The sequence below is a fragment of the Megalops cyprinoides genome, chromosome 1 (genome assembly GCF_013368585.1).
Source record: "Megalops cyprinoides isolate fMegCyp1 chromosome 1, fMegCyp1.pri, whole genome shotgun sequence".
Classification (NCBI taxonomy): domain Eukaryota; kingdom Metazoa; phylum Chordata; class Actinopteri; order Elopiformes; family Megalopidae; genus Megalops; species Megalops cyprinoides.
This window is the reverse complement of record NC_050583.1, coordinates 68,738,372-68,752,055: the sequence shown is the minus strand read 5'-3', so window position 1 is coordinate 68,752,055 and position 13,684 is coordinate 68,738,372. Positions and strand designations below refer to the sequence as shown.

General features: G+C 40.3%; 1 protein-coding gene across 1 annotated transcript; it reads left to right on the top strand.

The window, feature by feature from the left end:
• Positions 1–570: 570 nt before the first annotated feature.
• On the top strand, positions 571–12,594 carry capn8 (calpain 8). Its single transcript, XM_036540672.1, has 21 exons — positions 571–807; positions 1,785–1,854; positions 4,217–4,335; positions 4,432–4,565; positions 4,892–5,060; positions 6,544–6,627; positions 7,252–7,337; positions 7,421–7,495; positions 7,670–7,830; positions 8,137–8,306; positions 8,420–8,431; positions 8,771–8,982; positions 9,351–9,387; positions 9,516–9,581; positions 9,784–9,841; positions 9,950–10,014; positions 10,353–10,421; positions 10,547–10,625; positions 11,392–11,508; positions 12,272–12,330; positions 12,571–12,594. The coding sequence occupies exons 1-21, from the start codon at positions 571–573 to the stop codon at positions 12,592–12,594; spliced, it is 2,103 nt and encodes a 700-aa protein (XP_036396565.1).
• Positions 12,595–13,684: the final 1,090 nt, after the last annotated feature.

Below are 13,684 nucleotides of genomic sequence, written 5' to 3'. Positions count from 1 at the left end.
ATGTATGTGTACTATGACCTTATTCAATGAACCAAAATCCTAGTTTTATTAGGATGCTTTCATCCATTGTATTGTACCGTATCTAGGTTCATGTGTCACATGGGCTAGTGTCTAATGCAGCTCATGTATGAGTGTGCCACTCTAAATTATTTAAACTTGAATGATGAATATGACAGATGGAATTTTAAATGGATTCAAATAGAATAAAGATGTGAAACCAGAAATCAGTCAACCTGGAGAAAAGATGAAATGCTAGCATCTATTTAATTTGGCAGGCTCAAGACAACATTACTAAACTTCAGTGAAAAAGGTTTAAGAGGACTGTTACACAACATCACTTGATGCATGTCTGTGCTGTTTTGCTAGCGTAGAAGAGACTGAAATGGAGACGGGGGATATAAGGTGTGGCCACCTCTACCTGTGGCTTGGGTGCTTTCAGGTGCACCTGACTCCACCCCTCCCCCTTTCCTACTGCCGACAAGCCCTTCATAAGCAAATGCTGGCTCCACCTCGCACCACATAAGAAGTCAACACTGCCAACCCACACGCACACACAGCCGAGGTGCTACCATGTCGAATATCGCGAACCATCTGGCCAGAAGAAAGGCCTGGGACGAGGGGCTGGGCAGCAATGAAAAAGCCATTCCCTTCAACAAGCAGGACTATCAGTCCCTACGGAGCCAGTGCCTGCAGAACCAGACCCTCTTCTGTGATGAAGCCTTCCCCGCCGATTCGAGCTCCCTTGGGTACAACGAGCTGGGCCGCTACTCCTCCAAAACTCGAGGGGTGGTGTGGAAGAGACCCACGGTAAGGGGCGGCTTCTTCTCCCAGGGTGTGAATGCTGATGCAGCTGCACACAGAGGGACACGGTGGGAGGTTTCCAGAATGTGAAACATCTCTTCATCTTTCTCGATTACACTGAGGATGTGTCTCCTTTAGCGGGTTACATAATCTGATCTGATAATCTGGTATTTATTATTCCACCATGTCTGTGTGTGCTTTGACTCCACCTACCTGTTGCCCTGGTTCAGGTTTCAAACACTAAGGAACATTAACTTGCCCTGGGGTGATGGTAAACAAAGGCACTGCTGGTCTCTGTGACAATGCTGCTTGTGCTTTGCACTGTAGTTGTTCCCTGAGGATGCAAACTAAGCTTTGTCTGCTCTGGTTTATCTTCCTTAAAACAACTGAAGATGACAACTCAATCTGTCTTGGCAGGAAAAAAAAAGAATAACAATATGATATGAATCATATCATAAGTCCCATGGAAAATGTAATCATGATGTTAAATCCCATATTAATCTTGATTGAGGGCATATACAATAGCATTTGGAGCAAACCATTATGTTAAAGGGAAAAATACAGGAGGAGTACTCTGGATGGTTGACAGACATTGTATGGAAAACTCATTGATTGTTCAGTGCATGATGAATGGTTTATTGTTGGTCCTCTGTGGGACATTTTGAAAAATTTCAGTATTTTACATTATACTTCATAATTAATAAGATAAGATAAATCTGATGGAGCTGAATTTAAAGCTGTTGGTTGCTTTCTGGGGAAAAAGTATTTCAAAGTGAACCTCAGTTTAACTGCTGACTTGGACACACAAAGCAGCTAAGTCTATGGTGCCATCAAGGCTAATTTATACATTTTCAGTAGGTTAGGCACTTTCTTTGGGTTTCATTTTCTCATACAACATACACAGTGAGAATTCTCCCATCCTTGATAGCATAGATTTAATTTACAGAGTTTTCTAACCCTTCATATATGTTTAATCTCTACAGGAGCTGTGCTCGAATCCTCAGTTCATTGTTGGTGGAGCCCAAAGAACAGATATCTGCCAAGGAGCCCTGGGTAAGCTGACTCCCCTGGAGCAAAAAAAGATGTAATTCAAGTGAGATAACTGCTGAATAAAGTTATTGCTAACAAGTATACTAGGTTTCCTGTTTCGTTGGGCTGATAGCAAGGTGGCATGGATGGTCTGATGAGACAGTTCTGCTTTGATCCAATTTCAGATTCTCATAATGGTTTGGTTTAGGGAAAAATATAATGCATGAAAAATCAATTTAACTAATTAAAAAATCTGTTCTAACGTGTCAGCTGGCATAGGTTTCCAAAATAAAAACTGAACTTACTTACTGTATACATTCTGGAGATTTCACAACACAACAGTGTGCGGTCAGCAACCAATTAAAACAAGATAAAAGAGTGTTCTTACTGATGTTTCTGAATGGGCAGCACAGTTTTGTTCTAAATATACTGCTTTCTTCTAACAATGCTTCTGTTCCAGTACTTATCAAATATTCTGTATGCTATGCTTTTTACATCATTAACAAATTTGTGTTTGATGGATAGATATAGTAAATGCAAACCCCTGCACTAACATCTCCCCATCTAATAAGTAACACATCACATGTAGAATAAAATCTGAATTACGTTATACATTTAAAGATAAAATGTTGTGATAAAAATCGATATCGATCGAGTGACAAACAAGTGCAAGACAGGGTTAGTGGTCTACATCCTGTTTTATTATTTGAAGACGGACAGTCATTCCTGCTGCATGTGTTGCTGGGGAGACTGTTGCTGCAGTGACCTGTTCCACTGCCACATCAGGTTTGTTGTGTTGATAAGAGGAGATCTCAGGGGGGACACTGAAGTGAGTGAATTGAATTGCGTGAATTGCTTCATGTTGGTGCAGTACAAACCAAGAAAAATATATGTATGTATAAGTGGGTTGCGGAATGCACAAAATACAGACGAATAAAGAGTGTAAAGAAAGACATTCTGTCAAGGGCATAGTTTTGGTCTCAACTTTGGTAGGGACACAACAACCAAGGGGACATTGGAATTATGTAATATGACTTCACTCCAAAGATAATGCGAATGAGTTTGCTCAAATATTGGTAGGGACATGTCCCTACCGTCCATATGCAAAAATTACGCCCTTGCATTCTGTTACGACCAGGTTGTAGGCTCCAGTGTTTCTCCTGACCTCCATCTAGGGGGTTTTGCGACTGTATGCACTCCTGTGTTTAATATGGGATGTTATGTTTTATACCACACTCCACCAAGACTGTTCTCAATGAGCCAGCAAGTCAAAACACTTGTAACAATGATATACACATACTTGCACTGAAAGGTAGAATTTTGCTCAATCAGTGGTGACAATTTGGTGGGTGTGGCAGGAGTTTGTGACCATGAATAGACGGTGGGTTTTCTTGAAAAAAGCAATTGCAAACTTTTGTTGGACACATTCAGCATGTTGTAAAAAATATTGAAAGTTGTCCGGGCAGAAATGTAGCCGCAACAAATATAGGCACACTTATCTGCAAGCTAAACACACACACCAACCCAAACACAGTGCACACACACCTATGTTTGTACTGCACAGTGATTCAGTATACAGCAATTAGGTACTGTATTATTTCACACTTTCATTCTTTAATAATGTCATCATTCAGCAGTGCCTGCCTCTTCCCAGAGACATTGCCGGTCACAATGCCTTTAAATCACTGTAATGTTGTCTCATGAGCTCCATGTTAAATATAAACCACCCTAAACTTACACATTATGGGGTGCGTTGTAGGAGTGTACCACTCTGTGCTGGATACCGGGTAAACTTGTCTCTGATTGGACGTGAAAATAGGGCATGCCTGGGAGTATCCTGTTCTGTACTGGCACACATTGCAGGGAATTCCTCACGTTTGATCCCTCTGTGATGCACCCTTTTTCCAGTGTACAGTACATGTACACTGTCCTACCTATATTCCATCTCCCAACAGCACTCAAAATTGGAGCAAAATTTAAAAAAACTAAACTTCACTCTAAAATGATTTATTGCTTTATTTACTAACCTGGCTTTTCTATAAATGTAAAAATGTACAACTGCACAACTCCAAAATATAAAATTAATGCTAAATATAAATGACTAAACATGAAAAGAGTCACCAAACATAAAGCAAGCACTGAACTTGAATATGTTATGAAAATGATATGTTATCTCAGTTAACAAAAATGGGATGGGATATGTTTAACAGTGAGCTACGTACTTAACCCTAGATGATGTTGTCCACTAAACTAATAATTCTACCTAGTTTTAAACATTTTGCATCATTTACATTCATGCTAAATGTTGGTGCTGGAAATCAGAAAGGGCTTCGCTTCCTGATTAACAGTTTGAATCCTCCCTCCTCAACTCTAAATGCCCATGCAGGTGACTGCTGGTTGCTGGCTGCCATTGCCTCCCTGACTTTGGATGAGGACATCTTGGCCCGTGTGGTCCCAGCTGGACAGAGCTTTCAGGAGAACTACGCTGGGATCTTTCACTTTCAGGTGAGAGGATATTTGAGCAGAAAATGGCAGAGGTAAGGATCACCATATGAAGGACAGCACAAGGCCACTGTCTTTGCGATTTAATGTGTCCCACAGTTTTGGCAGTACGGCGAGTGGGTGGATGTGGTCATTGACGACAGGCTGCCCACCAAAGACGGGAAGCTGCTGTTTGTCCACTCAGCCGAGGGCTCAGAGTTCTGGAGTGCCCTGCTGGAGAAGGCCTATGCCAAGTGGGTAGAAGGAACTTGGAGTCTTGCTGAAGGATGCCTGCATGTTAACTGATCCTCTCTTTGTACCGCTTTCTTTCATCCTTTCTTTCCATTCCTGTCTCCAGAAGTATAATGCAGTACTTGATGCACATATTATACAGAATGGGTAGTTCTATGAGGTCTTTTCACATAGAACTTGTAAGCTGTTTGGTCCACACTGGTTAGACATCTCCAGAAAAGTTTAAAAATACTTGCAGGTGATGCCTATCTTGCTGTGTCTAACAGACATGTGAAAGTGTGGTCTTCCTGCCTGTGAAGCCTTTCCCTGGCGTGCTGTTCCCTTGCAGGGTGAATGGCTGCTATGAGGCTTTGTCTGGGGGATCCACCACAGAGGGGTTTGAGGACTTCACTGGGGGGATCTCAGAGATGTATGAGCTGAACAAGGCCCCCCCATACCTCTTCAAAATCATCCAGAAGGCCCTGGGCCTGGGGTCTCTCCTGGGCTGCTCCATTGATGTGAGTGCTTGCAATGTATCATTTTTATGCTCTTTGCCAAAAGCAAAAGTGGACAAAATCTCAGTCTGGAATGATTTGGTTAATAGTTGACAGACAAATCAGGATGTTTTTACACATACAGTACCATCCATTAATTGAGAACACAGCAAAGAAAGGTCTCTGCTTTTTATTTATAGCATTACTGCAAAGAAATACAAAATGAGAAATAGCCAATCAAATAGGAGGAGTTAGTGCAAGTATCATAAGCAGTAGCATAATCATTTTGTCTCCGTCATGTTTTATATTTTGGTTCTTACTCTACCAACCACTTGAAACAGACAGCTGTAAATATTAGACATGCACAAAAAAGTCTGAAAGTACTACTGTGTCATGCATTATTGACAGCTGGAATACAATGTTGAAGTGAGGGACAGTTGACCAGTGATGGGGCTGGTGTCAGGTATACCTGTGGAAATTCAACAAATACACCAAAAAACTACCTTCCTGAATGGCCTCTTTCATTAATATGTGCTACACCTATACTTGACGACAAGGCAGAAAATCCCAATATGGCTCTTTCAATTTCACAGACTAATCAATACCTAGAGTTAATCGTTTCTGTATTATGACACTTGTTTCCTGGTTGCTATACACTTGTTGCTATACATTTTTGTAGCTGTCTATGTAAAAAAGGTCAACTTGCTTAAACTCTTAAAAGTTGCCATTATGGGAATTTTCCACTTTCAACCTTACAACTGGCAAATCATTTTCAGCAAACAGTTTTGTGGTTTTTTATCCTCTAAGCTAATCTTATCACAACAGGGCATGAGTACATACCTGTTCATTACTCGGGTATAATTTCAAATAATGAATTCACACCCTTATACAGCCATATTGCTCCTTTTTGTTTGTTCTTACTTGTTTCAAACGAACACAAGATTATCTGGAGTCTCCACACCTTTAGCTAATCTAATTTAGATCAAAGTAATATATATTTAAATAAATGTTGCAGATTTTTTAAAACTCCCATTTCCTCTTCATTTTTTATTGAGCAGAGCCACCTCACTGTTTTTTGCATTTTGGAATAGCTAAACAGACTAAATTGGTTATGTTGATGGCCGTACGTTATTGTCTGTATTGCAGTGATAAAAGGAAAGTCAGAGTAAATATTGTATGCATTAAAATTGGGAGAGGGAATGTCTGAAGACATAGGTTACTTACATACAGTTACTTCGCTGAACATTCCGCCAATGAAGAGTATATGATTACTGATTCCCATCTGATTATTTGCCATCAGTGACAATGTAGAAGCCTGAAGGATGGTTTGCCTTCTGTGGAGATGTTTTCTGAGTTGACAGAAACGTTTTAGCTCCAGGCATAAACCTAATGGAAATTTCATCCTATTCTTCATGACAGTAGTGCTCTGAATCATAGCTGTGATATTTCGTGCAGATCACCAGTGGGTATGAGATGCAGAAATTGATTGTTGTGGCATTCTGTGTAGATCACAAGTGCGTATGAGACGGAAGCAATCACTCGGCAGAAGCTGGTGAAGGGACATGCCTACTCTCTGACTGGGGCTGAAGAGGTAGGTCAGCCTGCAGACCTTCATCCTGTTTGAGTCAAAATTGTGATAGATACTAAGATGGCATTATGTTGTATATGAATGATTTTGTATACAAATGCCAAATGATTGTTCATTTCAATACTTTAGCGATTTTGTGAAAACATGGAAAAAATGTAGATCCATGTGTTATACACTAGCGCCTCCTTTTGGTGCTTTCCTTTTTGAAAACAATGCTTCACAAAGCAGAAAGTGCAAAAAATGTCTAAAATTAATTTATGTCTGGATGTGAATGTAATCACAATAACAACTTTGATTTTCTTTTTGGCTCAAATTTTCTTTTTGTTTGTGGATTCCTGCAAACAGTGACAGTAATAGTTAGATTTTAAGACCAGTTATTTACATTTTGAGTCTGGGATTGTATTTTTGAATAGCAAACGATGCATTCTGTTTGGTCAGTTCCTGCTTTATGATACTTGATGGTCAAATTTTCATTCAGCAGGCATTTTGTTTCTGAAGCGAAAGGCAACATAGTAAATCATTGGTTGAAGACAGTGCAAGTACTTGTAGCTGTATGTCATATTTGCTGAAATATCTAGAGAAGTGACATGACAGGCATGACAGAGAGCCATCTGGTCTGACCGTTAGGTGCACCTGCATGGCACCCCAGTGCAGCTGGTGCGCATCAGGAACCCCTGGGGCCAGGTGGAGTGGACCGGACCCTGGAGTGACGAGTGAGTGAATCCCCATATCAAACCCTCCAACCTCGCTGCCATTGCGAAAGGGAGTGTCCACAAATGCCCTCTCCTCTCACCAGCTCAAGGGAATGGGATCTCATCCCCCCGGAGGAGAAGGCAAAGCTGGACCATTCAGCCGACGATGGAGAATTCTGGTGAGACCCTGCCTCAGTTGCTTGTGACTCAGGGACCGCAGCTGTGCAATCTGCCCAGCCTTGGCAGGTAGCCAGACTGGGGACACCTGTTTATTTCTGACGTGGGATAGTAGGTCAAAGAGAAGAGGTGTCTGATTGGACACTTATTGGAGCACACTTCTTTATGCCCCTCAGGATGGCCTACACAGACTTTATCAGGCAGTACTCCAGACTAGAGATCTGTAATCTGACCCCGGACACCCTGACCAGCAATGAAGTTGGACGCTGGAACCACTACCAGTTTCAGGGAATGTGGAGGGTGGGCTCCACTGCTGGGGGCTGTAGGAATAACCCAGGTACAGATACCTACTTGTTACATGTTGATAGGACATTTTCAGCATCCATGTCAAAGTTTGTTCAATCCTGGGTCTGGTGGGCCACCATCAAGCAGGGTGTCATACTGTGTGAACATCACATGACAGTTTGAGGAAAGGAATGGAATAAAAAAACACACTAGGAGAAGAATGACCTTCAGAGGAGACAAGTACTAAAGTATACCCACCCGAGACCCAAAATTACTGTGGGAAAGCATTGGACTAAACATTTGGCACTACTATAAATGGTCTAACTACCAAACACCTGTGCCTCCTTCCCTCGAGCAGCCACTTTCTGCTCCAACCCCCAGTTTGTCATCAAGCTGGAGGATGTGGATGATGACCCCCATGATGGGGAGGATGGCTGCACCTTCCTTGTGGGTCTCATGCAGAAGGATGGACGCAAGGAGAGGCGTTTCGGCCGGGACCTTAACACCATTGGCTTTGCCATATATGAGGTGTGGCAATCTGAAGCTCACTGAGCTCTGTTGTTTCAACATAGCTTCAGCTGTGGTTAAAAATAGGCTGAAGATGATAATTCACACCTTGTTTTTCTGATTTTGTCTTCCAGGTGCCAGATGAGGTATGTCAGTACGGCAATATTTGCTCCTTACCCGTAATGGTAAAATCTGGATCACACAGGAAGCCGAAATGTGAGATGAAATTATCTGAGACGGTGAATTGGTGATGATGAATTTACTTCCAGAGGCAAGATATTGAGGGTTATTATGGTTCCCTGAATTAAAAAAAAATCAATTCTAAAACAACAAGCATTTTTTCTTCTCTCTTTGTGCAATTTCTTCTCTCTTCATGGATCCCTCCATTTATTTATATTAGCAATCTATATAGATAGCTCAACAATGAAGCAGTGAGTAAGATGCACCTAGATTGCAGTAATTCAGGTGTGTGGTCCCTGTTGAAGTACAAGGGCCGGACCAATATCCACCTGGGTCCGGATGTCCTCCTGAGGCAGCAGGCGGTGGCCATGAGCAGCACCTTCATCAATCTGCGTGAGATCTGCAACCGCTTCAAGCTGCCGCCGGGGGAGTACGTCATCATCCCCTCCACCTTTGAGCCACACAAGAAGGGCAGCTTCCTCCTGCGAGTCTTCTCTGAGAAGGAGGCCTCCACCAGGTGGGACAATTTCTGATGGGGATCTTGTGGATCCCTGCTGTTACCTGATCTCTGCTGTCATTTATTAAGCATCCTTGTCCTACACACTTCACAAAGAAAAAATACACTTTAAACATAAAATCCAGAATATGAAGAATACAAATTATAATATTCCTCAATAGGTAAAATATATGTTATCACAGGTGTACATCTACAATTATATCTAACTACACTACTACTATTTACACTATTAGCACTGGAAGGCTAATTATATCATCTTTTATAAGTAGCAGGGGAAAGATACAGTTCATTCTTTAATTCACAAGATCTTATTTTTTTCATAAAAGATTTCATTTTTGAATATGTAATTATTTTTTTGTTCATTGTAGCCCCATGGAAGAGGACATCAATGCAGAGGTGGAAGAGGTAAAATTTCAATCATTTGGGAACCATCATTTTTAAAAATAAACCTAGTCACACCTGCATTTCTAGACTGTCCTACAGTGCCTTCCAGTGCTAATTATTTAAATATAACCCCTTTAACATATTTCCAGCATGGAATCACAGAGGGCGATGTGGATCCCCATTTCAAACGCTTGTTCATGCAGATTTCTGGAAGTGTAAGTATTTTCATTTAGATGTGTTTAAATTCTAAAGATCATTTAGCACCGTGTTTATGTGAAAATGGATGGAAATGCATATACTGATGGCCATGGCAAGATGTATTGAGGTTCTATTAAAAATCTCAAAGCAAGTAAAGCGTTATTTAAATGAAACACAAACAAAATATAAGCCTATCATTTTCAATTTTTATCTTAACAGGATTCAGAAGTGTCAGCACCTGAACTTGTTCAAATTTTGAACAGAGTTCTTTCTCAAAGTAAGACCTATGGCTTATCATGATCTGATTATTCAGTGTCTAAAGTTTTGAAGATATGCATATTAAAATAAATGCAGAGGCCTAACGGGTTGCCCACTATCTTTTCAGGAACTGACATCAAGTCAGATGGCTTTAGCCTTGAGACCTGCCGCCACATTATTAGTCTTTTAGATGTATCCTTTTCTATAGACTATTATTACCTTTTTACCTCCATGTCGAAAATGCCTTGTAGTCTTACACTTTGTCGCTCCCATGAAGATTGGTCCATTTCAGAATTTGCAGGGTTGAACAAAATGACCTCTAGTGGCCAGCTGAATGTGTGGAATTACAACTTTAACAAAGATGTAATACATTTTCACTGTTCTTTGCATTAGTGCACACTATATTAAATCTATCAAAAAAAACAAAATTAAGGGCATTTATGTTTTTAAGCTCTTTGATAAGGTTGTCTTGTGGAAAAACTTCAGTCAACTGAATTTAGTGCTGAAAAATGGACCTTGACTGTAGGCAGTGTGACGGAAGTGGAAAACTGGGCCTGGTTGAGTTCCATGTTCTGTGGATGAAGATTCAGAAATACCTGGTATGAACTGAAATGTGGATCATGTTGCATACCATTTGAAACACTTCATAATCCCACAATACATCTAATTATATTTTGCTTAAGTTTGAACAAATATTGATAAATACTGCTTTATCCTCCTCCAGGAAGTATTCAAGAAGCATGACTCTGATGGTTCTGGCACCATGAGCAGTCATGAGATGAGGGAAGCTCTTACTGAAGCAGGTAAATCCATACGTGATGAAATATAGTTTTGATGTATTTATGTAACATGTTTCATTTCGGATTTTTATTTGCTATCAGTCTGTTTCACATGACAGTACCATATGATTTAGGGTTAGCTTGTCAGGACTCAGGCACGGACTCAGACGCGGACCACAAATGCTCCAATTCCAGGCGTTTATTCACAGAATCGTCGAACAAGCAGGCAGTCCAAAACAGGCAGGGTCAAAATACCAGGTAGGCAGTCCAAGGGCAAAACAAGGATCAAAACAGCAACAGGCAGGGTCAAACCGTGAAGGCAGGCAGATCAGGCAATCAGGACAGAAGGGCAGGCAAAAACGATGTCAAGGAACAGGCGAGGCAAAAACCAGCAAAATCCAAACAGGGAAACAGGCGGGAAACGAAACAGGCAGAAATACTGAAACAATCTGGCAAACAACACAGAGACAAGCAGGGTAGATATAGGGCTGGGCTGATAAGGTGATGGGAAGCAGGTGTGCAGGCAGGCAGGTGGAGACAATCAGGTGGGCGGAGACAGAGCGGAGAGCGGGGCAGGGCTAGAACACAAGGAAAACAAAAGCACATGGACAGGGAAAAACAAAAACACAACAGCTAGGGGGCGGGAGCCCTGACATAGCTTGCTCAAAGCACAAGAAAGACAGAATAAAAAATTGGCTACTGCAGATTAATGATTTATTGACAATAAGCACTGTGCACTTTACAGAAAGGTGTAAGCCTTTGTGTTAATGTTATGTTTGCCATTTCTCAGGGTTCCAGCTGAACAGTGCTGTGCTGCAGGTGATAGTGGCCCGCTACGCTGATCCTTCTTATGCCATAGACTTTGACTGCTTTGTGAGCTGCCTGATCCGATTAGAGATGCTTTTCAGTAAGTCTTATCTCCTTCAGGGACATATTTACGCATTTGGTGTCACCCATTTAATATTATTGTCATATTCCACATGAGGGCAGCAATGCATTGGTTAGATATAATGGAAGGGCTCACAGCTTGATGTTGTTTTTGTTAAACAACAGGCAGGATGTAAATGCACATAGTTTTCATAAAGGAAGCAGATTAGTATGTGCCGTTCTGTATTATGGATGAAAACAGAATGAAAATATAGCTTCAAGAAAAAACAAGACGGTTACGGATCTATTATTATTAACAACAACAGCAACAACTTTGTTGTTGTTTTGAACCAGTCTTTGATTATTTTGCTTCACATTGGTCTATGTTATCTGCAAAAGTCATGAATACAGTACCCCTCCACCAGTGCTGAATGTTTGACCCTTCTGAGGGTCCAGTTCCAGAGGCCATCCCATTTCTCCAGTACATTTTTCAGCAAATAGCACATGCATTCATTAGCATGCCCTATTTAATTTTAGGTGTAGAGACTTATCATAAATAGATTGTTATACTTATGCTTAATGGACCATTGAGAAACTGAAGCAGGAGGTAGGTTAGTTATGTAAGTTGTGCCATTTCTTGTTTAATAAGTAAAATTTTTGGATGTATATGGGAATGATACTTTTAATTAAGGATACGTTTTAAGCATCAAATGGCCAGCTCATCTTCGCTTTAATAATCATTTTAAGATTGCTGCCAGCAGGTCACGTCACAGTTTGACTATCAATTTTTTTTCCCCAACCAGAAATGTTTAAAACACTTGACAAAAGCAACACTGGGAAGATTGAGCTGGACGTGTCGCAGGTCAGTTGACACAGGTTTTCTGTGTGTATGTGTTTTTTTTTTTAACTTTTCGTTATCCAGTGTTGGATGATTTTGTGTGCATGCATGGCTACCACTCTCCTTTCACTAAATATTTTCTTGGCAATTGCACCATTTCACAGTGTTTTATGAGAAGAGCAAACGTTATTTTATAGCTTCAATTACAGTATTTTGGTGTTTTGCCAGCTGCTCTATTTGACATATGTCTGTGTTTATTTGCAGTGGTTATGTCTGGCCATCAATTAAAATTCAAGAAAACATTATCAACGATGGAATCATGTCAGTTTCAAACAGAATGAAGCTATTTGCAAAAGTCTCAGATATTGTTTGTTCAGTTATCTCTTACTTGATTAATTTATCTAAAGCTATCTTAATTAAAATCTGAATTTTAATTCTCATTCATAGCAATTTACTAGAAATGCCTTGAATTTACTACATTTTTTAAGTGATGAGGTGTCTGATTTAGTCCCTGATTCATCCTAAGTAATATGCTTTCAGAATACAAGATGACTTGACTGAATTTACATTAATAGATATTAATAGATTTATAGCTTTATTAACACAACACAATTAACACAACACTAACAGTAGTCTTCATTCAGTAATCTTTGCTTCATGAGAACAGAGATTTATATGATGTTTTCACAAATTTTCATTTCATCATTCTAGTAACCAGCTGTACATCATACACACCAAAGCACAATTGTATTACTGTGTAATGGGGGTATTTTGGGAATAAAATTTTATGTGACAGAACAATAAAGTTATAAGGACAACCTATGCGTGTATGTTCCATTTCTTTTTCTTCTGAGTCATCGGCCAAATTTGTGGGAAACTGCAATTTTTTGTAAATTCTAATGTAATGTACGTGTATATGTACAAAGTATTTTTCGGTTTGCCATTTATGTAATTACACATTCTTAACCTTAGCCTTACCCTTTCCTCTCAATTTTCAATAATGCAGTTCAGTTTTCAGAACTATGTGCTTTCCAAACAAAAAGTGTGGTGCAAGTCAAGAACTACCACACACACACACAGAGAGAGAGAGAGAGAGAGAGAGAGCGAGAGAAAAAAAACAGTAAAGCTGTATTTGTAAGAAGCAAATCGTTTTTGAACCAGATCCTTGCCAATGTCTTGAAATTAAAAATTTCATATTGCCATGTTCTTCCAAACTGTTGTCAGCTTCTAAAACTCGCGGCATATTTGGTCTTTTCACATTTTCCAGCGACAGAGATGTACACCAGGAGCAGGAAAAGGATTTGAACTTGAAAACTGGAAACTGGCAGTGTTGTTTAACCTTAGCAGTAAGTCGTTGCTTTTGCTTGTGTGAGAGGGA

Coding starts and splice junctions, on each gene's coding strand:
- capn8 (XM_036540672.1), top strand. CDS start 571: ATGTCGAATATCGCGAACCATCTGGCCAGAAGAAAGGCCTGGGACGAG. Junction 9,842..9,949: donor GAACAGAGTTCTTTCTCAAA/GTAAGACCTATG, acceptor CTATCTTTTCAG/GAACTGACATCAAGTCAGAT. Junction 10,015..10,352: donor ACATTATTAGTCTTTTAGAT/GTATCCTTTTCT, acceptor GACTGTAGGCAG/TGTGACGGAAGTGGAAAACT.